The 17,899-nt window shown below is 45.6% G+C and overlaps 1 protein-coding gene across 1 annotated transcript in view; it reads left to right on the top strand.

The window, feature by feature from the left end:
• Positions 1 to 251: 251 nt before the first annotated feature.
• LOC118233653 (cathepsin L1-like) overlaps positions 252 to 17,899 on the top strand; it is a 41,414-nt gene continuing 23,766 nt past the window's right edge. The window contains exons 1-5 of the mRNA XM_035429460.1: positions 252 to 539; positions 2,151 to 2,296; positions 3,903 to 4,025; positions 5,696 to 5,869; positions 6,363 to 6,587. Coding sequence (XP_035285351.1) covers positions 2,165 to 2,296; positions 3,903 to 4,025; positions 5,696 to 5,869; positions 6,363 to 6,587 — 654 coding nt within the window. The 5' untranslated portion in view covers positions 252 to 539; positions 2,151 to 2,164. The remainder of the gene's footprint in view (positions 540 to 2,150; positions 2,297 to 3,902; positions 4,026 to 5,695; positions 5,870 to 6,362; positions 6,588 to 17,899) is intronic.

Below are 17,899 nucleotides of genomic sequence, written 5' to 3'. Positions count from 1 at the left end.
TGAGGAATCAGAGTGTTACTTTAAAGTCTCGCAACTTGAATTGATTCTGTACACGATCAGGGTGTTGAGGGGGATGCATGTTGATTAAGGGTCATTTAGGTGTAGCAGATAAAAATACTTTAATCGAACAGAATGAGGAAATAGAGACCAGTGTTCCAGCAGCCTCAAGCCTTTCCTGCGCGGTTATCGGCCCGAAATAACTTTCAGATGACTGACAGTAAGAAGAAGTGAGAGAGCTGCATAAAGTGAAAGAGAGAGAGAAAGACAGGGAGAGAGAGAAAGGGGGAGAGCGAAAGAGGGACAGACAGGGAAAGAAAAAAGAGAAAGAGGGAGAGAAAGACATAAAAATAGTTTGCTCTCAGGAAATAAAACTTCCTCTTTGAGCTCGTAGATTGTTGATCGCGACATCAAGGAGGGCAGACTTCTGGCCTCATCTTCTCCCGTTGCTAGGCGACCGTGTGGAGACAGGTCCTCTTTTCGTCGGGACACGGTTCGGTGGGGAGTGTTGGGTGATCCTGGTCTCACCGTCAGACGCAGCGGTAAGAGCGCTCTCTGTCCCCGAGCTGTCAGAACGGGTCCTTTTGCGGAGAGAGTTTAAACGCTCAACCGGTGTCCTGCACTGAGTGATTTAACACATAATGTTTATCCCTGGGCCGGTTTTGATCTGCTGTGCTCAGTATATGTAAATGGGGGCAGCCCGTAAGGTAATGAAGAGTAACTACAGGGATAGGCCGTATTTCAAATGCATATATTTGAAACATATTTGCATGTATGGATTTCAAACATGATATGTATTTTACTCTGTGGCTTACGCCTTTGTGTCACCAACAAAGCAGCTTACCGGCATCTGTGCAGTGATTGTAGTATAGAGCTACATTTATTATTTCTGAAGTATTCAATGTTTTTTTTTTTTATAGGAAATACTTGAATGTACTTTTACCGGTTGCACAGTACTACCTTGTTTTTCATTTGCGGTTATTCTTTGTGTAGAAAGAGGAAGTGAGCTTGAGAGACCTGGAGTCAGAGCGATGGTAAACTATGTGATGCAACGAGACCAAAGATAAAGCATTAATTTCAGGATAAACACCTTGTCCAGGGATAGACTGGCAGTGGGTCTGTGTGGCCACTGTCCTCTGATCTCAAACCCAATGCCTCAGCTGCAATACAAATCCCAGTTTCTGTATAAGCCTCTTTTTTGCCACTGTGATTATGATTACTTTCCTGGAAGATTTGCCAGTATCTCCCTGCTAGCATTTAGCATAGCTGCTAACACTGAGCTGACCAGAGGATTGGTTTCCCTTCCACAGCTGAGTTGAACTTGAGATTTCTTCAAACCTGGAAGTTTTTTTCCCCACTGGGGAATTTTTTTTTTCTTACCAAACTTGCTTTTTTTGGGGGGGGGGGGGGGTGATCAGGCCTGGTCTTTCCTATATTCTATTACAGTAAATTACAAGAATTTAGCAGACACTCTTATCCAGAGTGACTTACACAACATTTTACACAGCATTTACATTGCATCCATTTATACAGCTGGATATACACTGAAGCAATGCTGTTTAAGTACCTTGCTTACGGGTACAACTGCGGTGTCCTCCCGGGACACCTGGGAATGGAACCTGCAACCTTTAGGGTACTTACCCATTATACTACACTCCCGCCCCAGATATACTACACTATATCCTTCCTGGTTTCCCATAAAATATCTTGGTGATGGTGTCTCGGTAGAAAAGATTCTATACAATTTGCTGGAGTCAATATGTTGCCATCAGTGGCGTAGGTTTCGTTTGAACATTGGGGGGGGGGACATTAAGCGGGGGAAATTTTGAGTGCCAAATACTTAATTTCCTGCATTCTGGTGAATTTTTATGTACCAATTTGTGCCTTTTCTGTATCAATTAATGGTGGAAATGTCTTTATTTATGTAAAGGAAAACACAAAATTCAGGGGGACAAATGCACGTGTTCCAAATATTGAGGGGGACATATCCCCTGCGTCCCCCCCCCGCCCCCACCTCCCCCCCGAAATCTACGCCTATGGTTGCCTTGGACATTTTGGACTTCTTTTTGCACTGTATGTCTGTTTTTTTCATTTTTTGTTTGCCTTGAACTCACTACCCCCCTCCCCCACCCACCTACTCCCTTCTTCTTCAGAAAGTATTGTTAGGATGCATGCCCTGCAGAACTTCTTTCTATTGGTCCTCGGGATCATTAGCCACGCCTCCTCCCATCTCAACCTGACTCTGAATGGTCAGTGGAAGGACTGGAAGGACCATTACAATAAAGAGTATGGCAGCCAGGTAAGCGTGTCAAAGTCCACACGCCTTGTTTCCAGGGCCTTGATTGGCCGCTGATTGAAAAGAGCCCACAAAAACCTGCAGACACAGAGGCCCAGACCTTAGAGTAAAAACCTGCAGACACAGAGGCCCAGACCTTAGAGTAAAAACCTGCAGACACAGAGGCCCAGACCTTAGAGTAAAAACCTGCAGACACAGAGGCCCAGACCTTAGAGTAAAAATATGTAGGGACAGCGATGCCGATAGAAACCTATGGGGAGCACATCAGAACCAGGAAGTACCATTTTTTTCACTCAACAGACATGCTCAGTTGTGTCCCTAAATCACATGTACAACGAGGCTAGCGCACACATTGGCTAAAATAAATAATAAATAAAAAAATCATCTTTGTCTGTGTGGTAGGAAAAAAATATTTTTGAGCCCAATTGGGAAACTTGCTTCTTGAGTGAAAACATAGATATCAACAGGGGGCGACATTACATCCGGTGCTGAGGTTGAGAACCAAAAGGTGGCCCAGACACAGTGTGGCACCTCTGATGCAGATGGTGAACAAAGACTGAGAATATTCTGTTTTGATTTGAGGTTGTGGTTCACAACTGATTTCCTAGATGGAGCCCTTATCATAACTGCATCTCGCTTTGTTTTTTAAATTTCATTTTGTTGGTCTGTTTTGAATCAGCTCATTTCAGGACAGTTTCAGTCTTTTGCCAGGGGAACAAATCCTTTGCGCAGCCAAACGTTAAGCCTCACAACCATACAAGCTTGTCTAGGGACCTATTTGTATGAAAATATTGGGGGTGAGGTGTCTCCCTATCTTCCCCAAAATCCTATGCATATTCTTGGGAATTGGTGGCAGCTGTAACACACAGTGCGTCATCCTGAAATGTCTACGTAAACATGTAGAAATGCCTCTGAAAGAGATATCTACAGCTGCACAAATGGGGGCTAAGCTAGCATCTGGCAGCTAGCATGATTTGTGTTGTTTTTCCCCCGAGTTTAAACACAATGGCTTAATTGCAGTGTGCTTAGCTGGAGTTTAAACCTGTAAACGACAGAACTGCATTACACCTGGAACAGCTAGTCCTTTTTTTATTGCTTTGGATAGATGCTCCAGTTGTAATGCACGTCTGTGGTCCGTAGGTTTAAAGTTAAAGCCGTTAAGGTGTATAGGCTGCGGTGTGAAACAGGGAAGCTCTATAGAAATGCAGAGTATTTGTGGTTTTCCGCTCTCACTGTGTTCCTCTTCCACTGCGTATTGCGAGGGTCACCTGACCTGTATGTGTGTGTGTGTGTGTATGTATGCATTCATGCACGTATGTGTAGATTGCGTATAAACTGTGTTTGTGTCTGTATGTCTCTGTGGTGTGTGTGCCTGTGTGTGTGAGAGAGAGAGAGAGCGAGAGAGAGAGAGAGAGAGAGAGAGAGAAAGCACAAGTGAATGTGAATGTCTGTTTATGTGTGGATTTCATGTAAATTGTGTTTGTGTCTGTATGTCTCTGTGGTGTGTGTGTGTGTGCGTGTGCGTGTACATGCGTTTATGCAAACGTGTGCTCATGTAAGTGTGTGCATGCATGTAAGTGATTGATTATCTGTTTAAAATATTGATCAGGGGGAGGAGTTACAGAGGAGGCAGATCTGGGAGAAAAACCTGAGGATGGTGGAGAAACACAACATGGAGGCTTCGCATGGCCTGCACTCCTTCACCATGGGCCTCAACCACCTCTCAGACATGGTACAGTCTACTAACAGATCCCCCTAAAGTGGTACAGTCCACTAACAGATCCCCCTAAAGTGGTACAATCCTCTAACAGATTCCCCCTAAATTCGTACAGTCCTCTAACAGATTTCCCCCGAAAGGGGTACAGTTCTTTAACAGATTCCCCCTTTAACTGGTACAGACCTCCATCAGCTTCCCCCCTAAAGTGGTACAGTTCTGCAACAGATTCCACCTAAAATGGTACAGACCTCTAACAGATTCATCCACACGTTGGTATAGTCCTTTAGATCCTTCCATTGAGTAGTATAGTCCTCTGGTCGATTCACCCATACAGTGGTACAGTCCTTTAACAGATTAATTTATACAGTGGCACAGTCCTCTAACATATTACCCCCTAAAGTCATACATTCCTCCAATAGATTCACCCACACAGAGGTGCAGTCCTCTAAGATATTCACCCATAGAGTGGTACAGTTCTCTGAAAGATTCCCTCCAAAAGTGGTGCAGTCCTCACAGTGTCTTGCCTCATATAGAGGTACAGTCCTCATGGTGACTTGCCCTCAAATAGCAGTACAATCCTCACGGTGACTTGCCTCATATAGAGGTACAGTCCTCACGGTGACTTGCCTCATATAGAGGTACAGTCCTCACGGTGACTTGCCTCAAAAAGAGGTACAGTCCTCACGGTGACTTGCCTCATACAGAGGTACAGTCCTCACGGTGACTTGCCTCATATAGAGGTACAGTCCTCATGGTGACTTGCCTCATATAGAGGTACAGTCCTCACGGGGACTTGCCTCATATAGAGGTACAGTCCTCACGGTGACTTGCCTCATATAGAGGTACAGTCCTCATGGTGACTTGCCTCATATTGAGGTACAGTTCCATCTCAGTGTGTCGATTATATCCCGTATACTTCCATCCTTCATTGATTCTGATGCCTGATAGAAAGACTTAATGACTCCAGTGATGTTTAAACAGACAACATGCATCTGTTCATGTACGTGTCAGTCCTACCCCGAGCAACATCAGTAAAACTTTTCAGGCTTTCTCAGGCTAATCTGGAAACTTTTTGGACTGAAGTTTTGGCACTATTTCTTTTTTACAACATTATCCAACTGAATTATTTGTGCTTGGCAAACGGTTCAATTTTAAATCAACTGTCCAAAAATGAATTCAACCCTAAAGTAATTTATATTACATAGTCAAGCTGGGATAAAATCTACCCTTCTATGAGAATCTGAACATTTTGTGCTTCACAGTGACCTTCTTATAATTACTGGTAACAAGATAAAATTATACTTTAATGTGAAGAAGGCTGTTTAAAAAGGGGCTGGTTGTGTGAGACCCCGATGAACTCCTCGGTGTTCAGAAGTTCTGTGAGGTTGTTTGTCGCTAGGTAACGGGCATGCTGCCGTTATGTTGCCACGCGGCAAATCACTTTCGACGAGTGAGCTGGTTAGCCATGCCCATGTTTCAGCCCCACAGAGAAACAGAGTAACAGAACGCGGTTTTGCCACGTGATTAAGAGTCAGCGTTTTAGATTTCGGGTCAAACTCGATGACTGCAGGAGGCCTGTCAAACGGGTTGCCATGACAACGAGGGGAAAACTCTTCCTGAGTGTGCTCCTTTACGTCCAACCCACCCCACCACTCCCCCCACCCCCCAAACTGTGACCTGTTCAGATGGCAGACGAGGTCAACGCTGTCCTCAACGGGCTGAGGGACGAGGAAGAGGTGGCGGAGGACCTCCATCATCACGGCAACCTGACGTTCACCTTGCCAGACGACGGCAAGGTCCCCCTGCCCCAGTCGGTGGACTGGAGGAGCAAAGGCATGGTCAGCCCAGTCCGAAACCAGGTGAGCTCTTCTATTGGTTATGGGGGTGGGGGTGGGGGAAGGGAGAGGCACAAAGCAATTAAATACTGATGGGAGAGACTGAACTTGCATGAACATAGGCTTCTATTACCCTCCCCCCCAGGCCCGGGTGGTGCTGCTGCTGGATTCTGTCAAGCGGGGGGGGGCGGGGCAGGGGGCGGGGGGAGGCTTGGTAAAATCCTTATTACATTACATTGTTATGAAATGTTCTGTTGTCATTCCACTTTTAATTTATATCGCAAGTTCCGTAATAGGGGATGAATAACGTTATTACAAAAATGTAAACAACCGCATAGTCCGTTTATGCCACGGGCCGGCCCTGCGCCCCCCCTCTTTTTTAGAATTTGCTTAACAGTGGCCTTGCCTTATCCTGGTGGTAACATAGCATTAGCCCAGAGTTCACGTAGCCAGGCAGTTACATAGCGTTAGCGTAGCCTGGTAGGCAGTCTCACAGCCGATTGTGCGTCTCCCTCAGGGACACTGCGGGTCTTGCTGGGCGTTCAGTGTTTCGGGGGCCATGGAGGGACTGATGAAGAGGCAGACGGGCAAGCTGGTCCCCCTCAGCCCCCAGAATCTGCTGGACTGCAGCAGCAGCTATGGCAACCTGGGCTGCAACGGTGGCCACCGCTACTACACCTTCCGTTACATCATCGAGAACAAGGGCATCGACTCTGACAGGTCCTATCCCTACGAGTCCAGGGTAAGGACAGGGAGAAGGGGAGGAGAGGAAGAACTGCCTCAAAGCATCATGGGAGCGGGTGGAAGAGGAGACTTGGGGCTCTTTCCTGATTGCACATTTTTATCCGTTCTTGTCTCCTCGAAGCAGTCTGGCTTCCTAATCATTCTTTGAAACATGAATTATTTTGAGATATTTATGGCAGTGAGAGGGGAAACCATCGGTGAACGAGTAATGGCGGTAATGATGTGGAGAAGCGCGTAATGAATGTGTAATGGTGGTAACACGGCTCTCTCTTCATCCCAGGAGGGGAAGTGCCGTTACTCGGTACGAGGCAGAGCTGGGTACTGCTGGGGGTTCCAGATCCTCCGGCGGGGTGACGAGAGGGCACTGCAGCGGGCGGTTGCCAATGTGGGCCCTGTCTCCGTGGGCATGAACGCCCAGATGCCGTCCTTCCACAGCTACAGAGGAGGTGAGAGCCCCCCCCCCCCAAAATTCTCATTAGCGGACAACCGACGTACAAAATCCCTAAATATATATAATAAAATAACTATTATGTTTCACAAGCTAGATATTGAGCTGTATTACTGACTAGCCCCAGCCAGCTAGCTGGACAGTAGAACAGTTGTACCTGGCTAACTTTTCCAAATGGGCTGTTAACTATTTAAACAGCTGATGTTACATTTTTCTGGAAAAAAAATTGAAAGATCCATGAATGCAAGAGTCCTGGACTTGGTCCTCACTATAAATGTTGTGACATCTAGTGTCCATTTACTGACATTACATCATCCATGGCTTTTTTTGCCAACAGCTTTTAAATGCTAGTCCAATTTTCTGATTTAATTAGCCTGGAAATCACAGAAAAATTACATTATTGCTAGATTTCCTCTTAGTCTTTGTTTTATAAAATGCTTAAGCAATGAACAATGAAAATTGTTATTTGTGCAGTTTAGTTTTTAGATTCTCAAGGTATTGAATTGTACTGGGGTCTATTCCTGCCTCTCACTCAATGCATGCTGGGATAGGCTACAACACCCCCTACGACCCTGACCAGGAGTAAGCGGGTTAGATAATGGATGGATGTATTGAGTAATGACTTCTCACGTGTTTGCTTGTTTTCTAGCTGGGGAACAGCTTGGGGTGAAAGCGGATTCATCCGAATGGCCAGGAACAGTAATAACCAGTGTGGAATTGCTAACATGCCCATATATCCCACCATGTGAAACCATCAGTGTACCAGGCTACGCTAAAGCTAATCTCAGGCTGTTAATCACCTCTTAATCTTAATTTAGTCAACAGAAAGCAAACTGCATGAAATATGCATATATCGACATCAGATGTGGGCAATTCTGGTTATAGAGGGCCGGTGTGTGTGTGCAGGTCTTTGTTTCCACCAGTTACCCTGCTTAAATGAGCTAACTGGCTGTATGCGCCAACACTGGTTTCATGTGTAGATTAGATCACAGCGAACAATTTGTGTAGAAACACAAGAACAGACTTAGGTTGTCATTCGTGCACTTATCAAGAAGCGCAGCTAAAATGTTAAATTGGGGTAAATATTAGAGCTGATTAAGTCATTAAGGCCAGAAGCACAGAAACCGATACGGCCCTCATTGCCCACCTCTGATCTGCAGGCTAATCGCGATCTTTATTGAAATGTATAAATATCTGCAATGATTGCTCTTTAAAAGTGTAACAGCTTGAACAGGTTTAACCTGCACGTTTTGGAATTGTATTAAAGAATTTTGTACTTACAGGTCAAAGTTTTTAAATGCATACAAATAAACATTGCTTTTACAAAATGTTCATTGTAAAATGCTGTAGGTGTTACTTTGTGTACTTTGTCGTGAGTGTGTGTGTGCACGTGTATGTGTACATGCGTGCGCACGCATGTGTGTGTGTGTGTGAGAGAGTGTGTGTGTATGCGTGTGCGCGTGTGTGTGAGAGTGTGTGTGTATGCGTATGCGCGTGTGCGTGCTTGCGTATGTGTGTGTGTGCGTATGCGTGTGTGTGTGTTTGTGTGTGTGTGTGGGTGAGAGAGTGTGTGTATGCGTGTGTGTGTGTGTGTGCGTGTGTGTGTGTGTGTACGTATACATGTGTGTGTGCGGGCGTGATGCAGTTGTAAGATGGTACTTTGGACAGAATCTGACGGGGAAACATTACACATTGAGGATTATGTAGACAACAGAATCGCTTAAAGTTGCTTAAAGGTTTAATTCCCAACAGGACACTGAAGTTGTGCTGTTGAACAAGGTGGTCATAAATGATATATATGTATACAGTGAGCTACATATTTTATTCTTTGATTTGGCTCTGAACTCTGCATTTTAGATTTGTAATCGGACAATTCACATGTGGTTAAAGCACATATTCTCTGTTTTTTTAAAGGGTATTGTTAAACATTTTGGTTTCGTCATGTAGAAATTTTACATGACCCTCCCCCCCCACCCCCCTGAGTTTCGGGCACCACAATGTTTGGGATAAATGGCTTCACGGGTGTTTCTGATGAGTCTGGTGTGCTCAATAACTTCCTTAGTGCAGGTATAAGATAAGTTTCAGTATCTAGTCTTGCTTCTAGGTTTTCAATTGCCTTTGGAGTCGTCGTTATTGGTGACAGCACTGTGGTACGCCTACTGTATCTAGCATCGGGTTGAACGGCCTAAATTCCTATTGACTCGGATTCGACCAGTTGCTGGAAACATTACTTTGGGATTTCGGTGGAGGCTGACTCGATAGCATCACACAGTTCCTGCAGATTTCGTGCTGAGAACCTCTCATTCCAGCTCATCCCAAAGGTGCTCTTTGGATTGAGATCTGGGGACTGTGCAGGCCATTGGAGTGAATAGCATTTAGTTTTGATTCTAGGCTTTTGATTGCTATGGGTTCTGTTATTGGTGTTTTCAGCATAAGGACCAGAGCTGTGCCAAGAAACCCATTATGAGCCTGAGAATTATGAAGAAGAAAACAACAGTCAGAGACATAGGCCAAACCTTAGGCTTACCAAAGTGAACTGTTTGGAACATTGTTGAGAAGAAAGAGAGCACTGGTAAGCTTAGTAATCCCAAATGGTCGAGTAGGCCAAGGAAGTGGTGGGTGTGGGAGTGCTGTGGTTTGGGTACGCATGGCTGCCACAGGCACTGGCTCACCAGGGGTCCAATCAAAAAGTGCCAGAGTGGCCACAGATTTTGCTTTAGCCCAGTACTAAATCACCTGATTCTACTTTAGGTCTTGATTGAAGACCATGATTTGTTGAGTTGCATCAGGTGTCGTAAAGCTGGGCTAAAACAAAAACCTGCGTCCGCATTGGCCCGTTTCAGATGAGACTGGACAGCCGTGCTATAGACTGACCAGATTTTCAACTCTTGAAAGCGACGTCTCCATTGACGGCAAATAATACAATTTGATATAACTTCTGAAAACGTACCATGCAGATTCAAAATGTGTGTTAGAATCCTCAGACACTTCTGTTACATAACTACAAAGCATGCTGTAGTTAAGGAAAAGTGAGACAAAAAGAACGTGAAATCCGGTTAGTGGTTTGTCTGTGATAGCATCAGTTATATCTCGTCAGGGTGTAGCACAGGGTTCTGTAACCTGGGCCCTAGAGATGCAGAGGCTCTGCTGGTTTTCATTGTTGCTCTTCACTTAATTAATTAGTTAGAGCATTTAAATATGCAGTTATCTCATTCTCTTGGTGTCTTGGGTCTGAACTGGGTGCTGATTTTAAGTTGAAAACAAAAACCAGCACATCTTGTGGCTCTCCAGGACCAGGGTCGCAGAACCCTGGCGTAGAGTGTCATTAACAGAACACAGTCACCTATGAACCTGTAGGAGGAGGAGGAGCAGCGCAGGTCAGTCTGGGAGAAGAACACGATGCTGATCAAGGCCCACAACCTGGAGTATGAGCAGGGCATGCACTCCTATCAGCTGGGCATGAACCACATGGGAGACATGGCGAGTACCCAACCTGCACCCCACAACCTGCACCGCCAACCTGCACCCCACAACCTGCACAGCCAACCTGCACCCCACAACCTGCACTATCCAACCTACACCCAATAACCTGCACCACCCAACCTGCACCCCACAACCCACACCATCCAACCTGCACCATCCAACCTACACCTCCTAATATGCACCTCGCAACATGCACCACCCAACATGCACCCCATAGCCTGCACCACCCAACCTGCACCCCACAACCCACACCATCCAACCTGCACCATCCAACCTACACCTCCCAATATGCACCTCCCAACATGCACCACACAACCTTCACCCCACAACCCACACCACCCAACCTGCATCCCACAACCTGCACCACCCAACCTGCACCATCCAACCTAGACCCCCCAATATGCACCTCCCAACATGCACCACACAACCTGCACCCCACAACCCACACCACCCAACCTGCATCGCACAACCTGCACCACCCAACCTGCACCATCCAACCTACACCTCCCAATATGCACCTCCCAACATACACCCCACAACCCACACCACCCAACCTGCATCCCACAACCTGCACCACCCAACCTACACCTCCCAACATGCACCGCCCAACATGCCCATCCAACCTGCACCCCGGAACTCACACCATTCAACATGCACCACCGAAACTGCACCGCCCAACCTGCACCACCCAACCTGCACCCCAGTACTCACACCATTCAACCTAAACCCCACAACTCACACCATCCAACCTGAACCGCCCAACCTGCATCACCCAACCTGCACCTCCAAACCTGCAACCCACAACCCACACCACCCAACCTGCACCACCAAACCTGCACCAAAACAACTCACACCATCCAAACTGCACCCCTTCTCCTCCTGAACCATGTCTTCTCTCCCCCCCCCACCCCTGAGGAAGTGGCTGAGAAGATGACCGGTCTGGTGGTTCCTCAGGCCAGAGAGACCAACAACACCTTCGCTCTCGATGACATCGCCACAAAACTGCCCAAGGCTATCGATTACCGCCTACTTGGCTACGTCACGCCGGTCATAAATCAGGTCACTGTGTTTATAAAGAAACCAGGAACCAGGAACCGAGATCCAGGAACCAAGAACCGGGCCATGTTTAAACATTTCTAATGGAGGCCACGATTAGAAGTGAACTCATCTCCATGCTTCATGACCAGAGAGACAGGGATTAGTGATACATTTAAATGATTTATCTAAATGAACATTAGGTCAAATTAGATTAGTGTTCAGTCTGTTAAACCACCGAAAGCACAGGGCAGCAAGTTCAGGCGGTTCCTGGAATCATGCATTGAGGCACAAGGAGCAATACCTGCCCTCTGGTGGCAGCAGGGGAAAACTACTAGCTCTGTCACTTCTGGGGACATCTTTTCCTGGATGGAAAGTAGTAGCTGACGCTGTACATTACTCTCTAAACAAAATCTGTTTAATAATCTGAGTACTCAAGAAAAATGTTATGTTTGGTTTCCTCCTTTCAGTCTGAACAATCACGGCAGACTTGTCAATAGATAGCTCCTAGTGACGTTCTGTACACCTGTGTCAGATAACTTGGATTATTTAGTGTATTTAGAGACAGAACGCTCTGAGAGTGCTGAAACTAGCGATGGGAGAGTGACACTTCACAAACCCCGTAATGGGCGGAGCAACAACGAGTTGTCAATCATTGCCTTGTTCAAACCACTGAAAATTTGTAAGGCTAAGGGTGAAGCCACACATCCTCCGATAAGGAGCTACTCCGTAATCGTCTCAGTCCATTTCAATGGGAGGTGATTTTTCACGTCCGCGAAGGATCAACCCATCAGATTAAAGATCCGTCATGTTCACACGATCTGATGTGAAAAGTCAATGTAGGATAAAAATACATTTGACGAACGCTGTTTAAAAAACAGGAGACGCCCACATGCTCCGAAGATATTGGGAGAGGCGAGTGTGAAGCCAGCTGATCACGTCAGAGGATGTGTGGCTTTACCCTTGCTCGCCCACCAAAAACCGCGATCAGGAGTAACGCTCCCCTCTGGTGGACACGGGTGGAATGACAGCGCCACGGTTCCTCCCCAGGGCTCCTGCCGGTCCTGTTGGGCCATCAGCGCCGTGGGGGCTCTGGAGGGTCAGCTAATGAGGAGCCGGAGGAAGCTGGTGCCCCTCAGCCCCCAGAACCTGGTGGACTGCTTCAGGAGGGACAACGTCTGCATGGGCGACTACATGACCAACGCCTACAAGTATGCAATGAAGAAAGGCATCAGCTCTGAGAGGAAATAGCCCTACATGGGCGTGGTACATAAACCCCCACTTCCTCATAACACATACTCACAGGGCACTGTACCCAAACAGCTTCTTTAAAAAAATTTTTTTTTTTTAAGAAATACGAACCTCAGCCAGACTGCCCTGTACCCTTGAGTCAAACTGCTGTAGCCAAGTGGGTATTGGCTTGTTTTGTACTTGGATGGGAGATCTCTAGTAGAAAATACCTTAAAACCTTGGGGCTGAGTTTAGTGCTGGGTGGGCAGTTCTGGGCCTGGAGAGTCGGTCTATATGTAGGTTTCTGTTTCCACTCTGGCTAAATTAGATAAATGGCTGCATACACCGACACTGGTTCTCTTGTAAATTAGATCACAGCAAATGTTTCACTTAGTGACACAAAAACATTAATTTACACGCTAAATTTCAACAAATGTAGCTAATGTCAGGGCTGATAGAATAATTTAGGCCAGAACCTGCAAGAAAACCAGAAACAGATACGGCTCCCATTGCCCACCTGTGGTCTTGTGTGTGTGTGTGTGTGTGCACGTGTATGTGTGTGTGCCTGTTTGTGTATGGGTGTGTGTGTGTGTCTGTGTATGCCTCCTCAGGACCAGAAGTTTGCCTTTGACAGATCACACAGGGTGGCCCAGATCTGGGACTTTAACACTCTGGGGTCTAAGGGTAAAATGAGGCACACTGGTGATTGTGCGATGCTCTGACATTTGTGTAAATTTCATCAACTTTATATACAGTGATTCCAAAGTGTTTCATATCTTTGTTTTCAGCACAAACTCAGCTACAACAATATGGCAGCAGTAAGTAGGTCATAATAATGTGTGGATTGTAAACTGCTCTAAAAACACACAAACTGTAAACAGTAGTTTTGAACATGCACAGGAATGTTGTAATAAAACACACTAAACAATTGTGAATAAGACTTTTGGTCACTGAAATGTGTTCTTCAAGGTCTTGGGTATCAAAAGATGACAAAATATTTTAGCAAATCCAATGAGAAATATAAAATAAATAGCTAAAAGTTGTGACTACTATTTTTCAACACCAGGTGAGAATGGGAGGGCAAATGGCCTTTCTGTAATGAATATGGATTGGGTAGGAATACCTGCCAGCTAAGTAGGCTATTCACATCTGGCCGCATGCCTCCCCACCACTAAGACAAAGACTCAGTGAGCCATTTAGAAGACAGAAAGAAAGACAACTTTTGATTTTAGAACATTTATTGAAGTAAACTGCATGGAAGATGAGATGAGACTGGTGTACTCTTGCAACGTCTGCCTGGCCTCTTAGCTAGTGGTGAACTAGGCCGTGTTTCCTGATCAACATCTCTGCAAATATAATAAAAACAAAATTGTTAGGAAATGTGAAATCAAATCAAACTTTATTTATATAGCACATTTCCTTCAACAGGTGAAAATTAAATGTGCTTTACAAAAAAGGGACAAACCACTAACTAATGAAAACAAAATTTATGAAATGTGATATCATATACAAACAAAGAACCAAACAAACACAACCAGACACAGAGAGGTAGCCTATAATTTTGAGAAGCAATGGTTAGAATCATTCGTAGTGTGGGAATTTACAAGGGCGCATATTAGGGAATATTCCTACAAACACACAGAGAATGTAATACAGCACACATTTACAAATAATGCAAGCTATCAACGAAAAAACATTAGCTTAACTAAATAAACACTGATATTCCAACTAAACTACATGCAACTCATCAATAACAATGCCTCAATCTGAACTAGACTAGGTCTGTTTAGCTAAGTGGTTATTTTATTGCTATTTCCCGAACTTACTTAGAGTATGCTAATATCGATTGTGCAAGGACATCCGTTTTAGAATCCTAGCCACGCCACTACACGCCAGGCATGAGCTATTTATTACGAATATGATCGAAAAACATACAGTCTACCTGATACTTCTAACACAACCAGACGCAGAGAGCCTAGCCTATAATTTTGAGATGCAATAGTTCGAATCGTTCGTAGTGTGGGAATTTACAAACGCGCACATTGCTGGATATTCCTACAAACACACAGATACGTTGCAATACAGTAGACATATTTACCAATATGATCATAAGAAATATACTTACGCATGAAGTTGATCCTCAGCTGGATCAGTTCGCTGTTCGAAATGACACCGCTCTTCATCAGTGTCGGCTTCCGGACGGACCATTTTCCAAAATTAAACGAAATGTTCACCTCAAAAGAAGTGAATTAGGCGACACTCTGTGACGTTCTATCCCGCTTTTGACTTGGCATTTCTCACATGGATCTCGCATCGCCCCTCCTTTAGTCTACTTCTATGGAGAGTAATTATTTTGTTGTTAACATGTGAATGCGATTTGGGCGGACTTCCTGCTGAGCGAAATTCATATAGTAATGAGTAAAGTTTAGCGAAGCATACATGATCTAATTAATCAAATTTGGAACATTTAAAACTATTTATATTATTTGCGCTGGGCAGCTGACTGAGGTCCTGACTGACATCTTCAAAAAGATTCTGTACAATTTGCTGGAGTCAATATGTTGGCAATGCCTTGGAAATTTTGTGACTTCTTTTTGTACTGGATGTATGTCTGTTTTTTTTATCTTTTGTTTGCCTTGAACTCACTTCCCCCCTCCCCCACCCACCTACTCCCTTCTTCAGAAAGTAGCGTTAGGATGCATGCCCTGAAGAACTTATTTCTATTGGTCCTCGGGATCATTAGCCACGCCTCCTCCCATCTCAACCTGACTCTGAATGGTCAGTGGAAGGACTGGAAGGACCTGAGGAGTTTTCCTGCGGACACAGCGTTCACACATCTTTATTTTTTCATCTACGTCTGCAGACATTCTTGGCTAATAAAATCTGGATCTTGTAAGGTCGAGAGTTCGTTCCACACCTAAGTGGCCCAAGTCATCATGTAAACTTTTCAGCACAGTAGCTCTTAGATCTGCGGGGAGCGTCAGTTGATATGTTAGGTCCCCTCTGTCTTGTCTTCTTCTATATAGTACTCCATCTCTCATCTCCAACCGGTTCCATTCTCGCAACCACAAGCCTATGTCAGGGAGTTCTTTTCTTAGGGTAGGAGAGGGCTTTTCTCGAGACTGCAGGTGCTCTATGACTGCCCTAAAATCTGGATCTGCCCTTTGCTGCTCCGTCAAGTCCTCTTCAGACAAATGAGGGATCACAGGGAGACCGTGGTCATCTTCATGTAGGAAACCACTACGTAAGGCATCAAAGCGGACAGCAAGGGATTCCACTAAGGTCGCGGATGGGTGTGAGGATCCAAAGCTTGCATTGAGTTGATGGACAAGATGTTTTTCACAGATGGCGGTCACTGCCTTCGGAAGGACGACATCAGTATGCTCTGTATTTGTCATATGGTGAAGGGTGAATTGCTTGATTCTCTCTCTCTCTTTCTGCGACGCCCGGTCGTCCGTGAGCTCACCATGGGGTCGTCGAGAAAGTCCATCCGCATCCTGATTCTGTTTTCCCGCTCTGTACTGGAGTTTGCAGGAGTATGTTGACAGACTTGACAGCCACCTACAACATGTGGCATCCAGTTTGGCTGATGTCAGGATATAGGTTAAGGGGTTACTGTCGGTTATGACCGTGAAGTCCATCCCATAAAGGTAGTCACTAAACTTTGCAGTGACAGCCAATTTGAGAGCTAGGAATTCAAGTTTGTGAGCGGGGTATTTGGCTTCGCTCTTGGTCAGCCCTCTGCTTGCAAAGGCTATGGCTCTTTTCTTTCCATACTGCTCCTGGTATAGTGCTGCGCCCAGCCCAGCGGTGCTGGCGTCTGTGTGCATTATGTACGGACGTTTGGGGTCTGCGAACCCCAAGACAGGAGCAGAGATGAGCTTTTCAATGATAGTCTCGAATACCTGTTGACAAGATGGTGTCCATCTGTCGCCAAAAGACCCTCTGGGATCAAAGTACTGGCTGCTCCTCTCCTTACCTTTTTTATTGCTCTTTCGGAGAGGGGGATATCCTGTGGTGAGGTCATTTAGAAGTCTGGTGATCTTGGCATAGTCTTGAACGAACCTTCGGTGGTACCCGGAAAACCCTAGGAAGGATCTCAACTCTTGAAGGTTTGTGGGCCTTGGCCAAGTCTTTAAAGCTTTGATCTTCTCTGGGTGTGTCTCGACTCCATGCTGGGACACTATGTGGCCCAAGTATTTGACAGATGTTTGGAAAAACATGCATTTCTCCGGAGACAGTTTCAGTCCATATTCCTTCAACCGTCGAAGGACTTGCATCAGTCGGGATTCGTGTTCCTCGAGGGTGTCATAGAAGACTATGAGGTCGCCAATGAAAACCAGTGCTTCTTTCCTGTTGAGATCCCCCATACACCTCCCCATTAGCCTCTGGAACGAGCTGGGCGCATTTGTGATCCCTTGTGGCATTCTATTGAATTCCCAGAACCAGAGAGGACACACAAAGGCAGTTTTTTGCTTATCAGCCTCTTCCATCTCGATCTGGTAATAACCCGACTTCAGGTCGAGAACTGAGAACCACTTCGAGCCAGTCAACACTGAGAAGACCTCTTCCAGATTGGGCAGAGCGTATGCGTCTTTTATAGTCTGGGAATTTAGCTTCCTGAAGTCAATGCACAGGCATACCGAGTTATTCTTCTTCCGAACCACAACTATAGGTGATGCAAAGGAAGATTCTGATTCACGGATGATGCTGGCTGCCAGCAACTCCTGAAGGTGCTTCCTTATGGCATCCACATCCTGAGGATGAATAGGTCTGGCTCTATGTTTGAAGGGAGTCTCATCACTGAGTTTGATGTGATGTTTCACTTTATCGGTATGACTATAGTCAAGATCGTTTAAGGTGAACACTTCAGGCATAGAGTTCAACTGCTCCGTTATTCTGTCTTTCCACTCAGATGGTACGGGAGAGTCACCAAAGTCGAATTTCATCTTGGGTTTGACAGGTTTAGTCGTTCTGTCACTGGAGTTACTTGAGGTTGTAGGGGCTCCTTCCCCATCACTCGCTGGACAGCGTGCAATTCGGCTAACACGGTCCTGGGGTGGATCACAATGTCATTTTTTGTCTCGTTCTTGAGCAGGACTGGCAAGTGGCTG

The sequence above is a fragment of the Anguilla anguilla genome, chromosome 8 (assembly GCF_013347855.1).
Source record: "Anguilla anguilla isolate fAngAng1 chromosome 8, fAngAng1.pri, whole genome shotgun sequence".
Classification (NCBI taxonomy): domain Eukaryota; kingdom Metazoa; phylum Chordata; class Actinopteri; order Anguilliformes; family Anguillidae; genus Anguilla; species Anguilla anguilla.
Note: the sequence above shows the minus strand (reverse complement) of the source record. Positions and strands in the feature narration are given on the sequence as shown.